General features: G+C 44.7%; 1 protein-coding gene across 3 annotated transcripts in view; it reads right to left on the bottom strand.

Moving 5' to 3' along the window:
- Window positions 1-26,289, bottom strand: part of PPM1K (protein phosphatase, Mg2+/Mn2+ dependent 1K) — a 60,282-nt gene that overhangs the window by 19,566 nt on the left and 14,427 nt on the right. For all 3 annotated transcript variants that reach the window (XM_077476487.1, XM_077476488.1, XM_077476486.1), the window contains exons 3-5: window positions 26,132-26,232; window positions 18,716-18,881; window positions 5,832-5,976 (exon numbers count right to left, since the gene is read on the bottom strand). In XM_077476487.1, coding sequence (XP_077332613.1) covers window positions 5,832-5,976; window positions 18,716-18,881; window positions 26,132-26,232 — 412 coding nt within the window. The remainder of the gene's footprint in view (window positions 1-5,831; window positions 5,977-18,715; window positions 18,882-26,131; window positions 26,233-26,289) is intronic.

Here is a 26,289-nt window from a genome sequence, read left to right on the forward strand (position 1 = left end):
GAGAAGCACAGATTTTAGATGGAGATTACACACACACTTTCAAGAAAAAGAAAATAGACCCCCCTCCATACAATTCAAGCGGTGTAGCCAGGCAGCTGGATGCCTTTGCTGGACCTCCAGGAGTCCTACCTCTGGTCTTCTCAAAAATATCTGAGGTTTCCAGTAGGACAGCTACACTTGCAATTCAAAAGCCTTTACACATCAATGATTTTGACAAAGGTCCTCATTGCAATTCTAGCCCCCTCAGGGAGAAGGATCTCCATCATTAGCTGGATGATACTTTGCTTATGGCCAGGGACCGAGAGCATCTTCTAAGTCACCAATTCTGATAGCACTCTCCAGAGATTTAAGTGGATCATCAACTTCGAGAAAAGTCAACTTTTTCCTGCTCAGTAGATAATTGACCTGGGAATACTCTTCAACACTACCAATGCCTCAGCGTCTCTTCCACCCCAGAAAAGCAAGATCAAGGAGGGAATTCTGGGAGTAACCACTTCTCTCCTGTCAGCATACCAATACCAGTCTGTGGGGCACAATGTCAGCCCATATACCAATGATGCCATAGGTCTATTGGAACCTATGTCCGTTCAGACCAGGTCAGTTTGTGATCAATCAGGATCTTAAATACATCAGATGCCAACGAGAAAGGCTGCAGAGAGGACGGGGTCCAGGGCAGGTGGAAGTTTTCAGCCTGGGGCTTGGTCTCAAACATCCTAGAGATTAAGGCAGCATTAGTTTCAGCGCAAACATCCCTGCTGTACAAAAATCCAGGTGGTCTCATTGAATGTACAATAAAGCAGCACTCGCTTAAATCCAACACCAAGGAGGCATGTGCAGCAGAACACTTCTGCAAGAGGTGGAGCTCAATGTCATGGGTGGAATGCCACCTAGCAGACCCGAGAGCAGTATACCTCCTGGGCAAGATGAACATACAGCCGGTCTAAATTTTCCAGTTTCCCGCACAACAAGATGTTCTGCTATTTCCTTGGAACTGTAGTCAGGCTTATGCCGCGTACACACGGGCGGACTGTATGGCCTACTTAGTCCGCCGAAACACATTTCAGCGGACAGTCCGCTCGTGTGTGGGCTTCAGCGGACTTTCAGCGTGCAGTCCGGCGTACTAAGAATTTCGTTTTTTTCGAAATTCTGTCCGTCGTACTCGCATTTCGGAGGACAATCCGGCCGTGTGTATGCAAGTCCGCCATACTTTTGAAATGAGCGGACTTTTCCCGCCCAGAGAAAAGTCCGCTCATTTCGAGCGGGTATCCAGGTAGGTGGGGCCCGCGAAGGAGACGTCGCTGGCCCCGCCGCCTGGTATGGACTTAAAGGGGAACCCCAACACCGAAAAAAATCGGCGTGGGGGTCCCCCCAAAGTCCACAGCAGACCCTTGTCCGAGCACGCTACCCGGCCGGCCAGGAAAGGGGGGGCGAGCGAGCGCCCCCCCCCCCCCTCCTGAGCCGTAACAGGCCCTCAAAATGGGGGGTGCCTTGGGGAAGGGGGGCCGCGTGGCCCCCCCACCCCAAAGCACCTTGTCCCCATGTTGATGAGGACAAGGGCCTCTTCCCGACAACCCTGGCCGTTGGTTGTCGGGGTCTGCGGGCGGGGGGCTTATCGGAATCCGGGAGACCCCTTTAATAAGGGGGCCCCCGGATACCGGCCCCCCACCCTATGTGAATGAGTATTGGGTACAATGTACCCCTACCCATTCACCTGTAAAATAAAAGTAGAAAAAAAAAAAAAAACACAACACACGAGATAAAATACTTTATTGCACAGCTCCGGGGGTCTTCCGTCTTCGGGGGTCTTCTCGCCGGACTCCTCCGCTATCTTCTTGTAGCTCTTTTGCTAGCTGAGGAGTCCGGCTTTCTTCCTCGCCGCCGGCGAGAAGACCCCCGAAGACGGAAGACCCCCGGAGCTGTGCAATAAAGTATTTTATCTAGTTTGTTGTGTTTTTTTTTGTACTTTTATTTTACAGGTGAATGGGTACATTGTACCCCATACTCATTCACATAGGGTGGGGGGCCGGTATCCGGGGGCCCCCTTATTCCGATAAGCCCCCCCGTCCGCAGACCCCGACAACCAACAGCCAGGGTTGTCGGGAAGAGGCCCTTGTCCTCATCAACATGGGGACAAGGTGCTTTGGGGTGGGGGGGCCGCGCGCCCCCCCCCTCCCCAAGGCACCCCCCATGTTGAGGGCACGCGGCCTGGTACGGCTCAGGAGGGGGGGCGCTCGCTCTCCCCCCTTTCCTGGCCGGCCGGGTAGCGTGCTCGGACAAGGGTCTGTTGTGGACTTGGGGGGGACCCCCACGCTGATTTTTTTCAGCGTTAGGGGTTCCCCTTTAAGTCCATACCAGGCGGCGGGGCCAGCGACGTCTCCTTCGCGGGCCCCGCCTACCTGGAGACACGCTCGAAATGAGCGGACTTTCCTCCGCGTGTGTGGGCGAGTCCGTTCATTTCAAAAGTAGGGCGGATAGTACGGCGGACTTAGTACGCCGTATTAGTCTGCTCAAAAAGTGCAGTGTGTGGGCAAGTAGCCCGTTCGGAAATTCCGACGGACAGTCTGGCGTACTTTTCCGCCAGACTAAGTACGTCATACAGTTTGACCGTGTGTACGCGGCATTAGGCTCTTCCTCTCATTCCTTTAGAAGCTTCTGAAAGATGATACCTCAGTCATTGCCATTTTACCTTATTGGCCTCGCAGGCCCTAGTTCCCCCTGACAATGTATCTCAGGTTCCAGAAACCAGTTCCTCTTTCCAAGTTTGTGCTTCTGCTGTCAAAAGGAGGGTTCCTTCACCTGCATCTGCTCAGACTTACCCCAAGCATAGCTTTTGAAGGGGGGGGGGGGGGGGGGATTGGAGGACCTGGGCTGCTCCTCATGCAAGATCGACAAGTAAGCCTTCTAACATTTAGGAAAATATCTGGGATAAATTTGTCACCTACCAGTAGAAAAAAAAAAAAAAAAAAAAAAAAAAAAAAAAAAGGACTGGCATTACTTCCGCTAGTATTAGGGGTCCTGGATTTCCTTCAGCCTGGACTGGATCTAGGCCTTAGTTTAAAAAAGGAGAAGCCCAGCCTAAGCTCATTTGGCTGGGCTTCTCCTATGGGTCACAGGAGTGCAATTCATTTTAAACTTCTGTGACCCATTTTCAGCAGAGAATGGGCTGAAGGCCGCTCTCTGCTGACCTCACAGAAATAAGTCCAGGCACTGCATCATCGCAATAATAAAGCCTGGATATGCCAGGTGCCTGGACTGATGCCTGTCTCACCCTTTCAGCCAGCTGCTGAGCCTGAGATGGCCGCTCCCCAACCCTCAACAGCTCAGCGCATCAGTAAGCGTGGGAGAACGGAGAGCCGACAGTCTGCAGCATTCCGCTCAGGGAACAGAGAACCGAGCCATCAGCGATGTTCGATTGCTCGGTTCTCAGTGCAGAGGCGCTGGGGAACTGATGCTATAGCCACTGAGCCAAGTATGAATCCAGGAAAAAAAAAAAAAACCCCATACCACACCCACACACTACTCTCAAGTTCTTTGATAGTTCAGGTAGCAGCAATTTCAGCCGTTACAAAAATTAGTAAGGTCGGAAGAACTTTTAGTCATTTGGTTTCTTAGAGCAGTGCTGAGAACGTGACTACCCAGGAAGAGAGTCTCTAGTGGCATGTCACCACTTCTGACTTTTAGTCCAGCCTTTTGCACTAACAGAACAAAACACGAGGCACAATTTCTTGCTACAGTGACTTGGGAGGAACCGTCTCAGAACACCAAGCCCTAGAAGCTTTAGGTGAAGATCTCATTCTCACATAGGGTGACTTTTGGCCCTGCAAACATTTCATACCCAGAGTAGCAACGTCTTTTCTTATGCTAGATGCCTGGGCATTCTCCAATTTTGAAGAGGATTAGACTGGCACTTTACAGGAACTTGATAATCGGCAGGACTGCAAGTACCCGTCTGCCACTGCACCATATAGAGTGAAGTGTCAGCCCAAGCAGGGGGAGAAAAAAAAATAAAAAATAAAAAACACCCAGTGAAAAATGCCACTGCCAGCTCGATAAACTCATCCACAGAGCAAGGAGCCTGGATCTTCCTTCAGTGGGGAGGTGACTGCACTCTAGAGCAGTTGCAGCTTCCCAGGTGGCTCGCTCAAGCGTTTCCATGGAAACCAGCTGTAAGGCAGCCTCGTTGTCATCACAGCATACTTTTCTGAGGCATTACAGGGTTAACCCAGGAATCCAACTGTGGACTTTAGTAGACAAACTATTAATGCTTCTGTTCCAGTCTAATAAAATAATTGATCCCCCAACTTATCAGCTAGTTATTCATCACAGGTATGCTGCCACCAGGGATACAGAAAAATAGTTATATTCTTACTGTAATTTTTATCCTTAGTATAGAGCTTATTACAGAGAATGCAGGGGGCCTTGGCCGTTTATGCTTTTCACTGGTCCCAAGGAAGAGTTTAGAGACAGAAAAAACACACACAAAACTAAGCCTATCCTGACCTTCGATGTAAACATAAACCAGTGCTATGCAAGAAAAATTATTAAAAAAAAAACCTGACAAACCTCTATACATCAGCAGATAAGTACGTCGGCAGAATGGCATGGGCAGGCATATTGGCGTACAGGTACATCCATTTCTATATGCCGACCTGCCATCACGCGCCGGTCGGGACACCCGTGAGTCTGGATACCCGCGATCATCTCACGGGGAGGCTGAACAGGGAGATGCCGTTGTAAACAGCATCTCTGCGTTCTGCCTAGCAACAAGTGACGCTGATCTCTGCTCCATGTGATTGGAGCAGAGATCAGTGTTCACCAACACAAAGCCCAGCCCCCCACAGTTAGTAACACGCCCCTAGGAACACTTAACCCCTACACTGCCACCCCCTGGTTAACCCCTTCACTGCCAGTGTCATTTACACAGGAATCCGTGCATTTGTATAGCACTGATTGCTGTATAAATGACAATGGTCCCAAAAATGTGTAAAAAAAATCTCTCAGATGTGTCCGCCATAATGTCGCAGTCACATAAAAAAAAAAAAAATAAATAAACACAATTAATAAAAATGCCATAAAACTATCCCCTATTTTGTAAACGCTAGAACTTTTGCGCAAACCAAATCGCTTATTGCGATTTTTTTTTACCAAAAATATGTAGAATACATATTGGCCTAAACCGAGGGAAAAAAAAAAACTTTTTTTTTTAATATATTTTTGGAGGGATATTATAACAAAAAGTAAAAAAAATAAATAAAAAAGCTTTTTTTCAAAACTGTCGCTCTATTTTTGTTTATAGCGCAAAAATATTAAAACCGCAGGGGTGATCAAATACCACCAAAAGAATGCTCTATTTGTGGGAAAAAAAGGACGTCAGTTTTGTTTGGGAGCCACGTTGCACGACCGCGCAATTGTCAGTTAAAGCGACGCAGTGCCGAATCGCAAAAAGTGGTCTGGTCTTAAACTATCAAAATGGTCCGGTCTGAAAGTGGTTAAGAAAACTACTTCTACAGTAAACTGCTCTGACAATATGTTTATTACTTAATCTAAAGTGGCATGGTCAAAAAGGCAGTGATTAGCGCCTGCAGGGAAGGGCAAACACCAACATGCAGTCACTTTGGAGCCAATTCAACCTGGAATTTGACAGCTATAAATTACTGCACCATTCTTTTTAATGTCGAGTTGCTTTGCATCATATGCTCAGGGCACATTCTAAGAAGCGAGAGTTTACAGGAGTAATGACATTTTTGGTACTTATGTAGCACCATCAATTTAAGTTGCGCTTAAAACTGCTACAAGTGGAGAAATACTGGGTAATGTGCCAAATTTCTCACCTTCACTCTTTTAGTTTCAGGCTCTGCTATTACTCCCGTTGACTTGAGATCCAAATCTCCAATGCTTCTAGTCATTGCAAGTCTGCCATTTACATGGGGTTGTCCCAAGCTATTCCAAGCAACAAAGCCACCACATTCTCGAATCCTGTGAGGGAAATAAAATAAAAAAGATAAAATTTTAAATAAAATAAAAAAGGGGGGGGGGAGGACTTATTACAACATACCCTCCTAACAGTTTTTTTTTTTTTTTTTAATACATATTATGTGAATACACATCTTGAATACATATTATGTGAAGGGATACCTACTCACAGGTGGGAGATTTGAAGCTGTCAGATCTGTCAGTCTGTATGGAAGAACATGAATATACAGTAGTGTATTTGTTCAATTTTTAAGGCCACCACACACACACACACGCAAACAAAACTCCTGTAGAAGCAGCAATTTTTAAGCTAGTGTACATGGACCCTTGTGGTTGTAAACCTCAGACATGAAATTTGAAATAAAAGCATATCCTATTGTGTGTACTTATTTAATTTAAATTTAATTAAATTTTATTTTCTCTGAAGTTCATTAACCGACAGCTCCTTAATTCTTGACCTTAGGGTTATCACACCACCTTCAGGAGAGGACTAGGTAGAACATGTAAAAAACAGCAAGACTGCACAGAGGCGGTCCCTCTGGCTATTACCCCTCACCCTGCTTCCTGCAGCTCAGTTCATCAAAAAGCAGTACAAACATAAATGGGGTGGGTGTTGTGTCCAATGAATTTCAGAGAAAGGGATTTTTCGGCGAGTACAATAATCCCATTTTCTGTTTCGTTCAGTGATAGGGACGTCCCCCAAGCAGTGTTAAAAAAAAAAAAAAAAAAAAAAAAAAAAAAGGGGGGGTGGAAACAGCAAAAAATATAGCTTCACCCACAACAAAAAGGAACACTTCAGAGGAGTTGCCATCTGAAACAGCCGTCATCAAAACCAGCGGCCAACTTATGCATCAAAAAGATGCGTTTACAAACTTGTAACTTAAAGTGTAAATTGCAACCTTACACAGCCACCTGCAAAACCTTGTGGCCAAAGCAAGCATCCGAAGATACGCTTACGTCAACCTTGTAGAATTTATTGAAATTGTGAACGGACGACCAAGTCACCGCCTTACACACCTCGGAGACAGACGCTTGATGTTGGAAAGCCCAGGAGATTCCAATTGCCTGGGTGGAATGAGCTGTGACAGGAAAAGGGGGCACCCACCCCTTTAAAGGCACAGGCCTGAACCATGATCTGTCTGATCCACAGAAATGGTGGACGACGAGACCGCTAGACCTTTTTTCAGACCAGCCACAGAGAGTGACTTTCGGAAAGGGGCCGTAGCAGACACCCGTAGAGCCTGGACAACGTCAAAGGAATGTAAGGCAACCTCTTTTGGGTGTGTCGGCTTAGGACATAGGGATGGTAACAATGCACTCATTTAGATGGAATGCCAAAACCACCTTTGGAAGGAAAGAGGGCTGCGGACATAACACCGCCTTATCCTTGTGGATGACCAGGTAGGGAGACTTGCATGACAAGGCCACCAACTCAGAAACCCTCCTGGCAGATGTAATAGCCCCTAGAAAGACTATTTTCTGAGAAAGAGTTAAGGGAATCTCCCTGTTTTCAAACGGCGGTTTCTGGCATGCCGATAGCACCAGATTCAGATACCATGGAGGTAGTGGTTGTCAAACCCCTAGCACAAAAGTACCCACCAATGAGTGAGTCGCCAAGGGACATTGGAAAAAGACCAAAGGGCTGGAGACCTCAGCCACCAGAGAAGGGAATCCTTGACTAACTGGCTCACCTGAATTAGACAATCCAGGTATAATTGAGATTTGTTCCATTTTGACAAAATATCTCCTTTTGCAGGACTTGAGTGTGAAATTGAGCATACGGTACTGCTTCGAAAGTGGCTACCATGAGGCCCAGAACTTGCATGCAGAGGCACAGCGACGACCACCTGCAGTTCACCAATAACTGCACCGCAGCTTGAAGAGTCTGCAGCTTGTCTGAAGGGAGAAACTCTCGCTTCTGAGGAGTCCAACAGTAAGCCCAGGTACTCCAGGCGTTGAGTCGGCACCAACACCGACTTCTTTAGGTTCAGCACCCAACCAAACTCCTGTAGACTCTGCATGGTGAGAGCTACATCCACCCTCCTAGCTCACAGACTGAGGGGCCCCTCTGCAGGGCTCACCACCCTGACCGAGTGCTGTGCTGTCGCTGACCGCTCTGCCCGTGTCAGTCAAAGTGCCCAGAGTGAAAAATCGCACTGTTCTGGAGGTACACAGATCCAGCACTAGAGGCGAAAACGTGCTGCGGCTATAAGAAAAAAGTCCTAGAAAAAAAACAAAATAAATAATCACCAAGAAAATGGAAAAAAAGACGCTGAAAGCACATAAGACTACAGGAAAATGGTGGCAGCCTCAGCAAAATGGCAGCAGCTTCTCAAGTAAAATAGCCCAAGCACCTCATAGTAAAGAAAAAATGGGCAGAATAAAAAAAAATTTAAATAAAAAAAACAGGCAGCGCAGCCCCCAGCCAAAGCATGGAGCACCCCCCCCCAGCCAGGTGCATACACTGCACCTCATGCCCAGTCACACAGCGGCCCCAGCAGGGGGGAGGAGGGCATGAGGCAACGAGAGGAAAGGGGGAGTGAGAGAGAGGAAAGGGAGAGTGAGAGACCCCCTAGGTCGATATCCTAGGGAATGCCGGGATGCTCCATCCTGCTGAGGCAGGGAGAGAAATACTTAACCCCTCCTCTCGGATTGCTGGACACATTCCACCACAGACCCATCACCCGAGCAGTACGGGGTGGCTGTTGGCCACGGCACACAGACAGCAGTAGCCCGGTCATATGTGTGCCCCTGGAGCATATAGCTCACCGGCTGCCCCAGGAGCAAAAAGGGGCATGTCACAGCCAACCCAGCCCATAGCTAGGGTCTGCTCATGTTCGATGGCCAAGCTGGGGAGACTACAAGGATCTATATTATCCAGCCTGTCACCCAGCCCAGCTGTTGATTGTAGATCACAGGATCAAAACTGCAGAAAAAAAATTAAGGAAAAAATTCTCAGCGAGCTAGGTCCTTCTACACTAGTCAGAAAAAAAAAAAAACTGAGCTGCAGGAAGCATGCTAAGGGGTTATTAGCCAGAAGGACCGCCCCCTGGGCAGTGCTGTGCAGTCTTGCTGTTTTTACATTTTCTGCCTAGTCCGCTCCTAAAGGTGGCGTGATAACCCTAAGGTCAAGAACTAAGGAGCTGTGTCAGTCAATGAACGAAAGAGAAAATGTAATTTTTGTCTGCTGCTTTGGTCATTTACCATCAGCACGAGTCACCACTGATAAGTTTTCCTGACATCAAGGATAACAAAAAAATTTAATAAAAAAACCCCCACACACACACACACACACACACTAAAAAAAAAAAAAAAAGACTCAGTTAGACTTACCGGTGACGGTATTTCTAAGAGCCTTTCAGGACAACCCCGGAGAGAGTAGCTCCACCTTGCAATCAGGAAACACATGCCCACTTTAAAAACACCTCCTCCTCCTCCATGGCTTCAGTTATTGTGGCCTTCCGACGCTGGAAAACAAAGCACAGAAAGCACAACACCATGGTAGAACTTAATACATTTACTAAGCATAACCTAGGGAGGGAAGTAACGGTTGTCCTGAAAGGCTCTTAGAAATACCGTCACCGGTAAGTCTAACTGAGTCTTTCTCAAATCGCCTTTCAGGACAACCCCGGAGAGGATAACCGAGAAACTTACCCTAGGGCGGGACTACTGCCTGCAGTACCTTCCTGCCGAAGGCCTGATCTGCTGCAGACAGTAGATCTAACCGGTAATGCCGGAAAAATGTCGAATAACTGGACCAAGTGGCAGCCTTGCAGATTTGTTCAGGCGTGGCACCGGCCCTTTCAGCCCAGGAAACTGCCGTGGATCTAGTAGAGTGGGCAGCAATACCTGAGGGAGGTATTTCTCCTTTTGCTTTATAGGCTTCTGTTATAGCCAACTTAAGCCACCTACCCAGCGTACTTTTAGAAGCTTTCTCCCCCTTGCGTGATCCAGAAAATATCACAAAGAGGGCGTTTGATTTTCTAAATTCTTTAGTAACTTTCAGAAACTGTAAAAGACATCTTCTCACATCCAATGTGTGAAAAACTTCCTCTCCTGCATTTGCTGGGCTTGCAGAGAATGTAGGTAACACTATTTCCTGTGATCGATGGAAAGTTGAGGATACTTTCGGTAGGAATGCTGGATCCGTCCTCAGTACCACCCTGTCCTGATAAATTCTAAGGAAGGGTTCTGTAATAGCTAGAGCTTGGAGCTCGCTGACTCTCCTGGCCGAGGTGATGGCCACCAAAAAGATTGTTTTTAAAACCACCTTCTGCAAAGAAGCCTCCTGTAAGGGTTCAAACGGTGCTCCCGAGAGTCCCTGTAAAACTGTAGACAAATCCCAACTGGGAAAGTCTTTAAGGGCTACTGGTCTATTTCGAGCAAGAGCCCTAAAAAATCTAGAAATTAAAGTTTCTTTAGATAAAGTCTTTTCAAAGAAAACTGATAAGGCAGCCACCTGAGTCTTCAGGGTACTGGCTGCGAGACCCTTCTCCATTCCTTCATGGAGAAACTCCAAGACTGACACCGTGCTCTTGACCTTGAGTTCTCTAGAACTGCACCAGGAGTTGAACTTTTTCCAGACCTTCATGTAAATTGCCTGTGTAACTGCCTTCCTACTGGACAGCAGGGTCTTTACTACTTTATCTGAGAGACCTTTAGCCTTTAACAGGTCCTCCTCAGAAACCAGGCAGTTAGCTGCAGGAGTTCCACTTCTGGATGACTTACTGTCCCCTGGGATAACAGATCTTTTCTGAGTGGTAACCTCCATGGGGGCTTCGAGGCTAGGTTTCGAAGACCCACGAACCAGGGTCTTTTTGGCCAAAAAGGAGTGACTAGTATTAAGTCTGTCCTTTCTTCCCTGAATTTCCTCAGTACTAGTGGAATTAGAGGAAAGGGGGGAAAGGCATAGCACAGCTGGTAATGCCAGGGGTGAGCGAATGCATCCAACCCTATTGCTGCATCTCCTCGGTGAAGAGAAAAGAATCTGTCCACCTTTGAGTTCTGCTGGCTGGCAAAAAGGTCTACCTGAGGAACCCCCCAGGCCTCGGAGATCATCAGGAACACTTCCTGATTCAGACTCCATTCTGCCTCTAGCAATTTGCGCCTGCTTAGGAGGTCCGCAAACAAATTCTGAGAGCCCTTCAGATGCACTGCCGATAGTGAGGCTGTGTTCTGTTCTGCCCAGGCTAACAACAGATTGGCCAGCTCCATCAAGCTCCTGCTTCTGGTTCCCCCTTGCTTCATAATGTAGGTAACCGCTGTTGTGTTGTCTGACAACACCTGAACATGGTGGCCTCTCAAACTCTGCTGAAATGCCACTAAACCCAGAAAGATCGCCTTCAACTCCCTCCAGTTGGATGATCTTTGAGCTTCCTGTTTGGACCAGACCCCCTGAGATGTCTGACCATCCAGATGGGCTCCCCAGCCCCAGGCACTTGCGTCTGTAGTAAGGCGCTTGTCCACAGGAAAGGTCCACACCAGGCCCCTTGAGAGGTTTGCCTGGTCTCTCCACCACCAAAGAGCCCTTTTCGTCTTTGACGAAATTTTTAGCTGTTTTTCCAAAGGATCCTGATGGGACCAGCTTGACAGAACCTCCCTCTGAAGGGGTCTGGAATGGAACCTGGCCCACTGAACAGCCGGGATTGCTGCCATAAGCAGGCCCAGAACTGCCATAGCCATCCTGACTGAGACTGTCTGGTTGCTCTGTATCCGCTGTACAGCTAGCTGTAACTTTTCCTGTTTTGCCAACGGCAGGAAAACTTTCTGGAGAATCGAATTTAATGTATACCCCAGAAATTTCATTTCCTGTGAGGGGGTCAGGATTGACTTCTCTAGGTTTAGAAGCCATCCCAGGCCCTCGAGGTGAGACTGGGCCCTCTGGAGATTGACTAGGACCTGCTCCCTGGAGTCTGCAAAAAACAAAAGGTCGTCCAGATAAGGAACGACTGGAATCCCCTTCAATTTCAGGGGTTCCAAAGCCTCTGCCATAATCTTCGTAAAGACCCTGGGAGAGGACGAGAGTCCGAACGGCAGAGCCCTGAATTGGAGGTGCCATACCGAACTCCCTACCTTCAATGCCAGGCGCAGGAACTGCTGCGATGCCTGATGAATTGGTATATGAAGGTAGGCATCCCTTAGGTCCAGGGATGCCATGAAGCATTCTGGGGTCAACAGCTTTGTGATGGAGAAAATTGTATCCATCCTGAAATGTTTGTACCGAATGAACCTGTTCAGGAATTTCAGATTCAGGATTAGACGGTACTTCCCTGAGGGTTTTTTCACCAGAAAAATATGTGAATAAAAACCCCCGCCCTGCTGGCTTACTGGGACTTGAATCAGAACCTCTTGCTGTATCAGCTCCTGTAACAACAGCTTCATTGCAGAGGCCTTCTCCTGATCCCTTGGCAATGTTGTCACATAAAACCTGCTCGGGGGTAGTTCTGAAAACTCCAACCTGTACCCCTGATCGACAACGCTCTTCACGAACAGATTTGGAGACAGCCTGTCCCATTGTTCGCGAAAAACTGACAGTCTCCCCCCCACTGGGGAGATATTGTCACTTGTTCTTAGGGGACTGCTCTGGGGGAGATCTAAAGAGGACTCCACCCCTGCCTTTGCCCTTCTGTGAACCCCATCTGCTCTTGTGCTCCTGGTCTTTTTTATGGGACTGCTGAAAAGCACGAAAATTCTTTTTAGCAATCTGCTTTTTCTTAACTGGAAAAGCCTTTTTATCGGCTGTTCTATCCAGCACAGACTCTAAATCAGGACCAAAGAGCAAGTCACCCGAGAAGGGAAGACCACACAGCTTGACCTTAGAGGCAGTGTCCCCAGACCATGTTTTCAGCCAAACTGCTCTCCTGGCTGAATTTACAAGAGCCGAAGACCTAGCGGCCAGTTTAACTGATTCTGCTGATGCATCCGCCATGTATTTGACTGCATTCAGGATCAGTGGAAAGGACTCTAAGAGATCCTTGCGGGGTGTCCCCGCCTCAATATGGCTCTTCAGCTTCTCTACCCAACATTTCAGATTCCTGGCCACCACCGTAGCTGCCATTGCTGGTTTTAGACTGACTGACGCAGCATCCCAAGCTTTTTTAAGGATGGAGTCAGCTTTTTTGTCCATTGGGTCTTTAAGGATCCCCATATCTTCAAAGGCTAGATCCGTTCGTCTGGATACCTGCGAGAAAGCTGCATCGACTCTGGGTTTCTTGTTCCAAACCTCTGAGTCCTTATCTTCGAAGGGAAACCTTCTTTTGAGAGCTTTAGAGAAGAAAGGGGCTTTTTCTGGGTCCTTCCACTCCTTGGTACATTTTGTCATGAACTGACAGTTGTACTCTTTCTTCCTGAATTTCTAGAGTAGTGTAGATTGCTTTTAAAATATCATCTACTTCCTCTAGTGATAGCTTGAATTTGGAGCCCCTGCTATCTTCTTCCTCTTCCTCAGAATCCCTGAAGGAGATGAGAGTACTACCCCCTTCGTCTCCAGACTCTTCAGTTTCCACCTGTCTGGATGACGACGCCCTGGGGCTGGGCGGTAAGTTCTGAGGCTCGGTCTGTGCGGGAGGGTTTTGTATCAGGATGGACTTGACTGAACTCAAAGAGTTTGTCAGCTCTTTAACCGAAGAAAACAAATCCTTATATTGTTGAGATGTTTCCTCTTCCACCAATTCTCTGATACAATTTCTGCACATTGCCTTCTGCCATGAATCTCTGAGGGGGGTTTTGCAGGAAGGACATTTTCTCTGACCTGGTCTAGCTTTTCCTAGTGATTTTTCCTGAAACGACATACAGGTTTAATTCACTAAAAGCTCTCAACAACCAGTTGCTTAACACCAAGCCAGTGCAGAGACCCACCACCAAACAGACCTACTAGTGAGACCCCAGAACTAGGCTGCAAAAGGTCAGAGCGAAGTCCACCTCTGACCTGCAGCGACAGGCCCCCAAGAGGGGGGAACAAACAAAGACATACCCACAGTAAAGCAGAGGGTGCCAGTGCACCTTACGTACCTGGGCTGGACCGGTGCTGGGGGCGCCTGTCTCCGCCATAGCTGGCTTGCACTCTTCCATCGTTTGAGTGAGGCAGCTATTTTACAAACAGCTCTCATTTTAAATTTTCCCGGCCGCCGCGTCATCAAGGCCGGCCGGAAGCGGAAGCACACGGTCACCTGACCCGCCCCATGACCCCTGCGTTCCAGGCGCTGAACCACGGCGCCACGCCCCCTCAGAGCGCCCGCGCGTCACCGTGAACGACGCCGTCGCCGCCCGGGACCCGGCGCCGAAAACGGAGCCATGCCGCTGACCTGCAGCGGCCTCCGCCAGCAACAGAGCCCTCCCTGCGCTAACAAGCGGACACCGGGCACCCGACGCCGGCACTCCGAGGGTCCTTACTCCCGTGAGATGGCGGGACCAGGAGCTCCAGGAGTCCTCTCCCCGTGGAGATGCTGCTGGGGGTCAAAGAGAAACAACCTGCAACAAAAGGTAAGCCTTACTCCCCTGCAGAGAGTGTAGTTCAGGCACATGCTTCCTCCAAGGAGGAAACACAATAACTGAAGCCATGGAGGAGGAGGTGTTTTTAAAGTGGGCATGTGTTTCCTGATTGCAAGGTGGAGCTACTCTCTCCGGGGTTGTCCTGAAAGGCGATTTGAGAAAAAAAAAAAAAAAAAAAGGGGGGGGGGGGAGGGGAATCGCCAGCATCAGCTCTGTTCCTGTGTGAAGGGGGAGTGTCCCTTCCCTCCTATCTGCAGAGGATAATTTCAGCTCTCTTTCTCCCCCAATTCCTATCGGGAAAACCATTAGTCTGTATGCTGGTCCAATGGACCAAATACTATGCAAGGGCAGCTATTGGCTAAAGAGCTGTTGAACTTCCTTTTCTAGTCCCGTCGTATGTCATCATGTTCAAAACGAACGGCTTACTAACCGTTCTTAAAAATGTTCCCCTTTTCCCTCTACCTATCCTGCATACCCCACATAAAATGATCTGTGTGCTTAAAGCAGATGTCCTTGTTGCTGATCTACCTTCAGCAACTATGCCATCCATGTGCTTCTGAGCTCTGTAGTTCCTCTGTAGTAGCCTGCTGATCTTGCTGAAAAACAGTTATTGCCCTGTGGTTTCCCATTTGTAAGACCGCTGGCTGCTATTCCTCCTGTATCCTCAGCCAGTGGACTTGGCACTCCCCACTAGTAGTTCTGTAAAGTGAGCAGGGAGGAAGTAGAAATGTTGTGGGTGGAGGGGGTCTCACAGCCCTTGGTCTGTGCTGCCCATGGAGGTGCTGTCCTCTCCTCCCTGCCAGCCACCACCGCCACTCCAACCCTATTCCCTCCACCCCATCATCTCCTTACAGAGAGGGATTATCAGAAATCTGGACACAGCAGGGATCTCTGGCTGTGACAGGTATTGTCTATGTGAAATAACGTTCACCGTAACGGCTTGCTGACCGGCATTGCGATTGACAGTGCACTGTTCCAATGCCGGCGGCACATTACAGAGATCGGTATTTCACATACAATACCTGTCACAGCTGGGTGATTTCTGATAACGATCCCACTCCGCACTGGTGGTCACTGACTGCTGTTAGAAATATTCCTCCTCCAGCAGCTGTGATATCTTTATAATACTGAATTACAGCGGAGTACAGTGTGTACATTATGGGATGTGTGCACAGTTCAGTAACAATTACATAAAGCAAGTAAGGGCAATAGGGTTATCTCCTGTTGTGGCCGGAGGGGAGAGTAACAAAAATTTAAGCATAGGATAGTTTTGCCTTAGTGAGATATCATGTGATCTGTAGAGGTCGTTTAATTCTGGGTTATTAAAAATATAGTAATCAATATCAGTCATGCACATTGGTTCTGTCCTTTTCAAATGCTAATGAAAGAACATGTTTCATGTTCCCATTAGAGTAAACATAGGATTGCCACCTTCCTGAGGCTTCAAAGAAAACTGTCATTTTAGCTACATTGATCCACAGGGGGAATTCGCAAGGCCCCGGCCGGTCTGCAAACTTTGATTAATATCAACAGATCTAAGGAACCTACTTCATCTCATAAAAGCTAAAATATTAGCGGCAGAGATGAAAATAATTCCTTTTGATCGTACACGTGATGGGTTACATGTACATGCAACTCTATTTTTAGCACGTGTGAAATCCTAGAAAACCACACAAAATTGTTATATGGCATCCGATTGCGACAGGCAGGGATTGGTACTGTCGCAATCGGACTGATGCGTTGGTATCGGAAATCCTATCCATGACCCAGCAATCAGCGCAGTTCTGGGACAAATTTCAGAACACAAAACATCCTGTGGGCTGAGACAGGAACACCCCCCAGGGTTGATTGGTCAAGGGCTAAAGTCCGGCCCACATCCATATTTCAATAAATTGGGTTGCCTGAGATATGGGCATTGTTCTTCCACAAAGCCAGTTCGAAACTGGGGAGTTCCCACATGTTCCAGTATGCTTCTACAATAGTATAGACTTTGGTAAAAGTGTATTTCTGTTTTTATCCTTTTTATTTTCATAGCAAATTGCCAATTTGCGTGTCTATTTTTTTTTGTATTTAAATCTTTTCTTTGTATATCTTTTATGCACTGCCCACTTTCAGGATATTAAATGATAAAATGAATAAGCGACTTCTGTGTACTAAGCTAGGACTCTGGATATCTCTGGAGAGGCTATTGTATTTAGTGCCCAAGTTCTCAGCCTAAGTTATATGTCAATCGGTATGCAATTGCACCACGTGTTGGCAGATTGCATGCAGATTGTAAGCTAACAGATCTGCCAGATGGAGATCTGTGTATGTGTGGTGGCTCAGCAGACCAGTCTGCGGAAAAACTGTTGGGTGGTGGCAGGCAATCATTTATTGTGCGTCTGGTGTGCGGGAGTGGGGACAGTGGGAAAAGTGATTAACACCAGGGTTCTAGCTTGCAGGATAGCTGGAGGAACCCTAGAAGTGTGTAGTAACTGCTATACTGCTCCCCAACCCTGAGAGTGCACCAGATTGTATGCAAGATTTGTATCTGCCTGTGTGTGGTCCGCTAGCTGCATTGGAGTGGAGTCTCCCTCTAGTGGTGGCGAAAGGTAGTGCGGGCTGTGAAAGTACCACAGCCAGACTTACGTGCTCAGTATAAGTTCCCCCTTATTCCCTTAGTTCCTCATATACCTCAGTCACTGAACGCACATCGCGGTTAGATAGTCGCCGTGCATATCCGTGACAGAGAATAGACATGCTTTGTATTGACAAGGCTGTAACCCATCATACCATTTGTCACCGAGTAGTATGGCTGGCTAGAGAATGAGGGGGTGCGATTTATGTTGAAGTGGGCTAGTTCACATTTACCTGTACAAGCCTAGTGTACCTCCCACATTCACTCCAATCCCAAAGATTCATGGGAAATGTAGTTCAAGAGAAGAGGATATGAGGTCTAGTCATGATCCAGCAGCTATAGCATCACAGTGTCAGGGAGCTGCTGCTGCGGGGGAGAAGAAATAGCGCCAACAACGGAGGGGCCATGGGTGATGTCACAGCTCCTGGGAATTTATAGCCAATTCACTGTGAAGTGCTCCCTAACCTAAACCAGCCATACATGGACCGAAATTTGGTCAGTTCAGTAGGGAGCGGATGAATTTCAAATCCATGCATTGGTGGGCTGGTTGTACAGAAAATCGCTCTACTGATCGACTTCTGTACAATCAACCTGTCCAATTTTCCCCCACTCAATCAGAAGCGCTAGCTGTAGCTGCCAGCACTAATCAGTGTATTGCAACAGTGAAGTCCCCTCTTTCAGAATACAAAACCTCAGGGTGTAGGTTTCTCCCCCCATCCACCTTGAATGCATGGATGGAAGAACTGGGTCTTGCTTTCATTCAACCCATTGATTTGAAAAAAAAAAAAAAATCAATGGGGAAGAAATAATCTTATGGACAGTCTTACACAGGGGGAGCTGGAGCTGCCAAATCAGGTGACTGAACCATACCAGACTAAAAATAGTAAGTACATATACATTTTTTTGTACAGGCTATGCAGGATAGATAGAAGGGTGATCGAAAATTTTTACCCTGTCCTCAATTCTGTCGGACTTCACCGCGGCATGTCACAAGTTTGGCCTCCCCTTCTCCCTCGTCCTTCCCCTGCTGCCAGGCCAGTAAGAGCCTAGCGCGCTTTACCCTTGCGCAGCCTGTTCCCTTAACAGCAATGGTGGTAGAACCCGACAGCTGATTGTCATCACCCCAGCTGATCTTTCATCGCTGGATTCCAGGACGACAAGTGCCCCATTATTAAAAAGTCAGCCGCTACAGTATGTGCAACTGCTGACTTAATTTTTAACAAGAACCTTAAAAGCAGGACTAATTTAAAAGCCTGCCGACTGGCTCAGGTGATTTAGTTTGAATGAAAAGAACAAGATGTGGCTGGCTAATATTACATGTGACAAGCGCAGAAGGAACCTAGAGCTGAATTCGCTCTTGAAAAGTGATGCATCTCAACTCCTACACTACTCCATCTCACCATTTACTTTATCCATGCACATCAGAATACTGTTTCCAAGTTAACACCCGAGTAAAGGTCTGCTTTAATAAAATGAATTACTGAGCAAAGGTATCAATTCAATGAACTTTTGGTAGTGTGGCCTCAAGATGTGCTAAAGAAAAATGTTATCTGTATTTAGAATACCAGTAAAGGAGGTCTTAAAGCACTGCCCATACTTTGAGATATCACCCTAAAAGGAAATTGAATACTATACCTTTGTTTTTCCTCCTTCCTTTCAGGCGTGTGATCAATTGTGAGCTTCAATGGTTTTCCCTTCCGACACAACAAAGCTCGGCTATCACCAACACTGGCCACAACTAGCTCAATGCCATCACGCAATAAAGCCACTGTTGCAGTGGTCCCACAGTTCAAGAGAGTTGCTAAAATACCATAAACAGAAGCATTTTTTACAACAGCAAAAAATTGTACGGTGCATTAAAAAGCAAAATGCCTATAATAAATCATGATTTTACATTCCTAACTTTATGAGTTAGTAGAAAATGTACAAATCCGCATGCTGGATAAAACATGGCACAATACATGCATTATAAAGACAAAATATGGTTCAAGTAATCAAATTCAATATTATACAGGAACTGTTAAAATCTTAGACAATTTCAAAAATCAGAAAATACCATGCCTTTTAGAAGTCATGTATGTGTATGCTGGATGTGTACTAACATCTGAGTGCAAGGTCAAGCCCAAGACATTGCAATCCTTCCCAGCATCCCTTTTAGACCCATATTGTTAGTGCAGCAGGTGTCATATTTACTGTGATAGGTTACTTATATTTTAACCCATAGGGTCTGAAAGACCTCTGAAGAGGCACTAAGTAATAGGTGCAGAATTCCAAGAACCTTACTATAAAATTAAATACTGCCTCCATGTTTGCTAAGAAGAGACATTTTAAAATTTGACAGTTGCAAAAAAACACGGCTGGCTAGAGAGTCTAAAGTGGGGTATACACCAAGAAAATTGGATGAATTGTCCAATTTTCCTCATTGTCGCACAGCAAATCAGAAACGATGAACGAAAATGGCTTTTTTTTTTATTGTTTCTGATCGTGCGCGGTCTCCCTTTTCTGATTGTACGAAAAACGTTCATTCTGTTCCCATATGATAAAAAAAAAAAAAAAAAAGTTACACAATATACGAAAATCATACGAAGTTTGTTTGGACAAAAGCATTTTTTTTTTTTATAGTGTGTACCCCACTTAAGTTATACTCTGCATCTATATCCAAAAATGTGTTTTTTTTTTTTTTTTTTGGAGAGGCTAAAGGAGGATTAGAATACCTGTTATGTTTAACTGTTTGTTGAAAGGATTACTACACTGTCTACACCGTCTTGTAAAAAGGCTTTCACCAAGACAGCAAGGTAGGAAAAATCTCTAACAAATGCAGACAGATAACATTTTTGGGATTTGTAGTTAAAGCTTCTGTCAGTATACCTGCTGCAGATTTCCCCCTCAAAATTGAGAAATCCAACAGAGCCTAGCTTAGCAGTAAAACCCGACAGGGGCTCCAACCTTTCCTCAATCTGTCCAAAAATTTAAGTGGTTTAGGGTATAGATACTTTAAATCCCAATTAAAGCCTAATTTTTATTACTGAAACAATTTATAAATAAAATTTGTCAGGCTGCACAAAATAGTAAAATGTTGGGGTTTATTTAAGGTTTTATTTTTAAATGTATCATTGTGCTGCAGCCAAGGTTGAATGCCATATGCTGAAAGCACGCAGGAGAGCCAGACTGCAGTGGTCTGACACCTTCTGTACAGTGCTCCAATCAATAGCACTGCTCAGAAGCATGAGCACAATTTATTGGAGCACTGTGTAGGAGCGCTGGATTTCCGTGTTAAGCAGAGGTCTTGATCTCCAGTGTACCCCTGCTGGCACAATCTAACAAGATATGCCACCAAATGCCTCTGACTGTTTATGTGTGCATGGACACAGGCCAACATGGAGGGGCATTTAGAATCAGAAAAAAAAAAAAAAAAAAAAAAAAAGGCAGACGCCCCTAACAGCAACTGTAAAAACGTCCCGTGTGCACGAGTCCTACACAGACCCTTTATGTTAAAGTTACAAAATGGCCTATAAAAATTGTATAGTGACAGAATAAAATGTGTAGCGTTTATATAGTTTACTTCTTCACTTTTCGGCTGATAAAAAATAAAAATAGCATTAAAACCCAATATGAAACCAAAACCCAATTTAATGCTCAATAGAGCAGAGCACAAAAGATGGCTTACTCAAAAGGTGGGCAGACCTGTCTTACAGGATAAGGGCATGTAATCTTTTCTGCTCCTAGCATTTTTAGCAGGAAAGGTCAGTAAAAGGCATCCTTTATGCCAACAGCGACCCACCACCCGCAAGTCAAACCAAGGCATAGTTTTATAACAGATGGTCTTCATCATACAGAATTTGCTTGGCAACAGTGACTGTATGTATCGTGCCATGTCATGAATGAGATTATTATAGATGGCTAATGATTTAAACATTGTTGCTTTACAGTTATATGATTTTGCTATTATACATTAAAGCAGGTGTTACTGTGAACAACAAAATAGGTCAAATTTGTAATTACATGAGGAGAAATTCCACATGCATTGTAACAGAGTCGCAACAATTCCCAGCTTCTAAAATTTCCTTAGATTTAATTGATGCAACTAATTCGACAAGACAAAAAAAATAAAAATATTGTACCAACTCTTCATTTTGTGTAATACCTACAGTATATGTGCCAACTGGTCACGTTTTTCTGACAACAGCAAGATCAGGCCTCAACAGAGGACTCAATTGTGGCTTAGTTGCATAGTAGGCGAGGTTGGAAGACAACACAAGTCCATCATGTCGGCACTACACCACATCCCTGCATGCCGTGGTTCGCCCAGGTACCCATCTAATAGTTCCAAAAGACTAAATCGATGCTCCCCGTTGATACCACCACCCGTGGAAGGAAATTCCACATCCTTGTCACACTTACAGTAAAGAATCCTCTACGTAGTTTAAGTTTAAACTTCTTTTTTTCTAGTTTTAATGAGTGGATATGTGTCTCGTTAAACTCCCTTCCACAAAAAGTTTTATCGCTATTGTTAGTGGCATTTGTAAACTGAAATCATATCCCCTCTCAAGCGTCTCTTCTTCAGAGAGAATAAGTTCAGTGCTCGCAACCTTTCCTCAACCAATATCCTCCAGACCCTTTATTAACTTTGTTGCGCTTCTTTTTACTCCCTCCATTTCCAGTAAATCCTCTTCCTGAGGACCGGTGCCCAGAACTGGACATCATACTCCAGGTGCGGCCAAACCAGAGTCTTGTACAGCGGGATAATTATCGTTTTATCTCTGGAATTGATCCACTTTTTAATGCATGCCAATATTCTGTTTGCTTTGTTAGGCTCAGCAATGGCATGCAATGCCAAGCTGCTGCTATCTACTAGGGTCCCCAGGTCTTTTATTTATCTATATAATGGGAACCATGTATAAATGGCTTTTTTGTCTATTTGTACAATACATGTAGACCAATCTTGCTGTCAGATCAATGTAGGACCTTCAGCAGCAGGCATGATGGATAAATAGCTGCTCAGGTATTTGTTCTATTACAACCAAAATCCATAGGGTGATTGTAGAGGCTATATTTACATTCCATGTTAAAAAACACACAACACCTGCTTTAATATGAAAGTAAACTATTAGCTTAAAGATATAATAAAAAAATAAAAATAAAATAAATAAATAAAAAACACACAACCGCACCACTAAAGCTGGCTAATTTTACAATGCTGATGGTTCATTCCTAGATTTTGGAACAGTTTCTTGTGCAAGTTTAATTCAACTTTAAAATGCCCTTCGCCTTTGTAGATATTCATAATATTTTATTGTTAGAAACACAAGCAGCCAAAAACACTTACTTTTAGTAGTTTGGCATTATGAAGGCTTTATCACAAGACGTCATGAAGTCTACCAGGACCAATGATAATGTGCAACCAATAGGACAATTGTCACCGGTTTCACAACAGTGCATGCAAAATCATTGGCAGGTAAAGTAAAACACAAATTCACACATCCACTTATATTAAATCAATGGCGTATTCTTTAGCTAATACCTAGCTTTACACAACAACCTGCCATACAAAGTATAACAGAATAAGGGATTTGGTTTACATTGTTCCAAAATCTAGAAGTGCTTCATTATGGAAGTGATCAAATGTGTCAAGTGTGCCTAATTTGATGTCTTGCAGAAGGCAATTGTAGCCATACACAAATTAGTTTCAAATTTTCTGTCCTTTCAACAGCACTATAAAATAAAAAAAACAAGAAAAAACAAAACTAGAGATCTTTCAAGATATATATCTTAACACTCACTGGACATTTTTATTTTACGTCATGCTCATCTCAACTAATGTGACAAAGTGGATGTTGGGACCTTCCTGTAGTCCAGGCTAGGAACCGCTGGACTCCTTCACCTGGGACAAAATATGGGAGATTCCCCTTTCCACTGAAGCCCAGCATTATAACGTCCGGGGCCTCCAAGCCTAGAGCTGCTCACCACGTGCAGTCTCTGCCACAAATAACACGCACACAGAGGCAAATAGGAAATTCACCCGGGGGGGAGGGGGTTATCAAACAAAACAGGACTGCAACACCAAGATGAGGAAAAAAGCTGCAAGAAACAATGCATTGCATAAATGGAAAAGAAAACGTAGAAGTAAACAAAGCTATAGTTTGATCACGTTATGTGTTTTTCCAAGGGGACTCCCAGAGTAAATCAAAGTGCTAACCTCCCATCTTTTGTTAAAAAATTATTATTACACGAACATTATTTACTTTCATCACCCTTGGGGACAAAGAACCTCTCTCCCCCCTCAAAAAAAAAAAAAAAAAAAAAGGGGGGGGGGGTGTGAAAAGTGTAATTGAAGTTAGTATTTTTAATTACAAGGAGAAGCGCCTGTCAGATTTTAGATTTAGCCAGGAAAACCCCCTTTAAATCTTTTTCTAACTATTCAAAGTGCGTAGATTAAACACTCTATATTTTAGTTCATTTTCACTTTTTGTTAAAGCTATCCTGATTTCAACTGTATAAAAATTACCATTTTTATTTGCAGCTTTTTAGATCTCCTTAGTGTTGCAAGCTGAGCATTTACAAGTAAAAAAAATAAAAAAATAAAAATAAAAAAAATTATATTATATAATTTTTTTTTTTTTTTTTAACATGAGGCTATGCAATAAGTCAATTATCTAGATAAACATAGAATTAGTAAGCTCTAAAATACACTGAACTGACAAGTGAACTGTGGTCATCATCACTAATGTGCATGTCCTCTAATTTATGTATCAATTTTATTTCTAGAAAATAAGTGTGCTTTATATGTATACCAGTGAACGTTCTAGCACCACATGAAAAAAGCAAGCATAAAGAATTTAAATTGGAGCAAAATATAAAGTAAGACCCTTTTCACACTGGGACCACCCATGTGTTAGCGCTAAAGTGCCACTCATTTTAGCAGGGCTTTAGTGCTGTTTAAGCGGCGTTGTTCGGCCACTAGTGGGTCACTTTTAACCCCCACTAGTGGCCAAAAAAGGGGTTAAAAGCACCTGTGTTGCGACCCTTCTGAAGGTGATTTGGAAGCGCTGGGCATTCATTTCAATGAGCAGGGCATTTTGTGAGCGCTGTGTACAGCGCTCCCAAACATGCTGCTTGCTGCACTTTTCCTAACACCCTGCAAGCACACTGTTCCAGTGTGAAGTGTCACACTAAAATGAATGGGAGGCAGTTTTCAGGCGGTATTTCTAGCACTAAGATGCCTGAAAACTGCCTTAGTGTGAAAGGAGTCTAAATGGCAAACATGCCCATTATATGGGGAGACCCGATAAATTTATTTTTGCACAAAATGGAGAGGCCATAAACTGCAGACTTCCAACGTAATAAGAACACGCACTGAAATGGTCTTTACGAGTCCTAAGTAAACCGATAGGATGAATTCCAGTTCACAGAATGGCTGCCTATACTATGAATAGCTTGCTTCCACAGCATTTGGAACAGACAAGAAATACTTGTTACCTTTCTATATACAGCATCTAGTATATTCTAATGCAATTATTTAAACAAATTAAAAATGGCCAAAATGAACCCCAGCAGCTTACACAGAAGTGGCTGATAGTCAATTTGACCACCAAACGTACTCTCACAATGGACACATACGTTTTCTTTACAATTCCAAGATAATAGAGACCAATGGAAGAAGGTTAGACTAGTTTCTACCCAGCCAATTCAACTTTAGTCTAACAGGGTATTGGAATCTGAACTTGGCGGAGTCTCATGTATTAGCTTGGGTTTTAGAAACCGCATTAAAGGCTAACAATCCTATGTAATTAAGTGGTCAAGCCCACAGGGATGATGGGCACAGATCTTAGTACGCATTATTACTTCAGGACCATAATAAATACATTTGAAAATTAGATCCATTATGTAATGTACAATGTATTTTAGAGCATAAAAAACCCCATAGCATTACTATAACATTTTCTTTATCAAGTTTTACAATGAAAAGCTAGCACTGCCAGTAAAAGTTTTGTTTAGAGCCATAATCTGAATGGCATAAGCCCATACTGCATTTTGCTCAAAACTCAAATTTTTACTTTTAGACCCCTTTCACACAGAGCCGCCCCGGGCGTCAGCAGCGGCGCTTTGCCGGCGGTATCATGCTGTTGCCCCACTGTTTTCAAAGGGGAGAAGTGGTGTATTCACTGCTCCTACAACACTCCAAAGCAGCTGCTCGCAGGACGTTGCAACGCCCTGAAAGCGCAGAACCCCAGTGTGAAAGCACTCGGGCTCACACTAGGTTTGCAGCCGAGGCTTTTTTTGGGTGCTATTTTTAGCGCTGTATTGCCTGAAAAACGCCTCAGTGTGAAAGGGGTCTTAATGTGGGCATAGGGATACATAAATACTCATATCGATTCCAATGGCTACCTAATCATACAGTTAGTGTTAGATGCTTAGCCACACCCAGAGAAGGCATCCATATGTTAGGGTTCCATACCGTGTAGATCATAGGTTAGACCTTTACAAAAGCATTCTGCCATGTTAAAGCCAATTGCAATGTTAAACGCAGGCCTCAGCACACCTCAGTGTGTATATCTGCACTACTTAATTTGGGTCAATAAAGTCAACATATATTATAAAACAGAATCGGATTGATTTCTATAAAAAACTGTAGACTTTCTCCTAACCTATTAAACAAAACATTGATCTACAAATTAACCAATCCTTTTAATCACTATTGAGAGCTCCTGGCTCGCCCACTAACCTTGTAATAGATATAAATAAAATAAATCAGTTCTATATAAATTCTATATATTAGTCAGAACTATAATAAAAAATAATCACCCATGACAAATTAGGGAACATATGTGGAATCAATATTTAATGCTGATAAATCTAGCCAGTGCTCATGTTTAATATACAGTTAAGGATTAACCATCAGTGAACGAGTGTCACAATTAATGATTTTTTCAACTTCCCTTAACATTTCTACCAGTACTATACTGTAATATCCTTCCCTCATCACTACCTGATCATAGTTTGCTACACTGAGCCCAATGTAGATTTTCAAGCAAAGTAAATGGGAGAACTTACCATCAACAGATTGATGAGCATGTCTTTCAAATGCTTTATCTATTTCTAGAAAAGCTTTTGTCAGCACTTTTTCCATATCTTCTTCCTGTTTAAGGAACTCCCTGTTGGCAAAATATGCATAATATAAGCTTGAGCTACGTTCGATATTGACAACCAAA

Source organism: Lithobates pipiens, unplaced genomic scaffold (assembly GCF_037356315.1).
Source record: "Lithobates pipiens isolate NorthernLeopardFrog02 unplaced genomic scaffold, aLitPip1_a1.2 Scaffold_13, whole genome shotgun sequence".
NCBI classification, from domain to species: domain Eukaryota; kingdom Metazoa; phylum Chordata; class Amphibia; order Anura; family Ranidae; genus Lithobates; species Lithobates pipiens.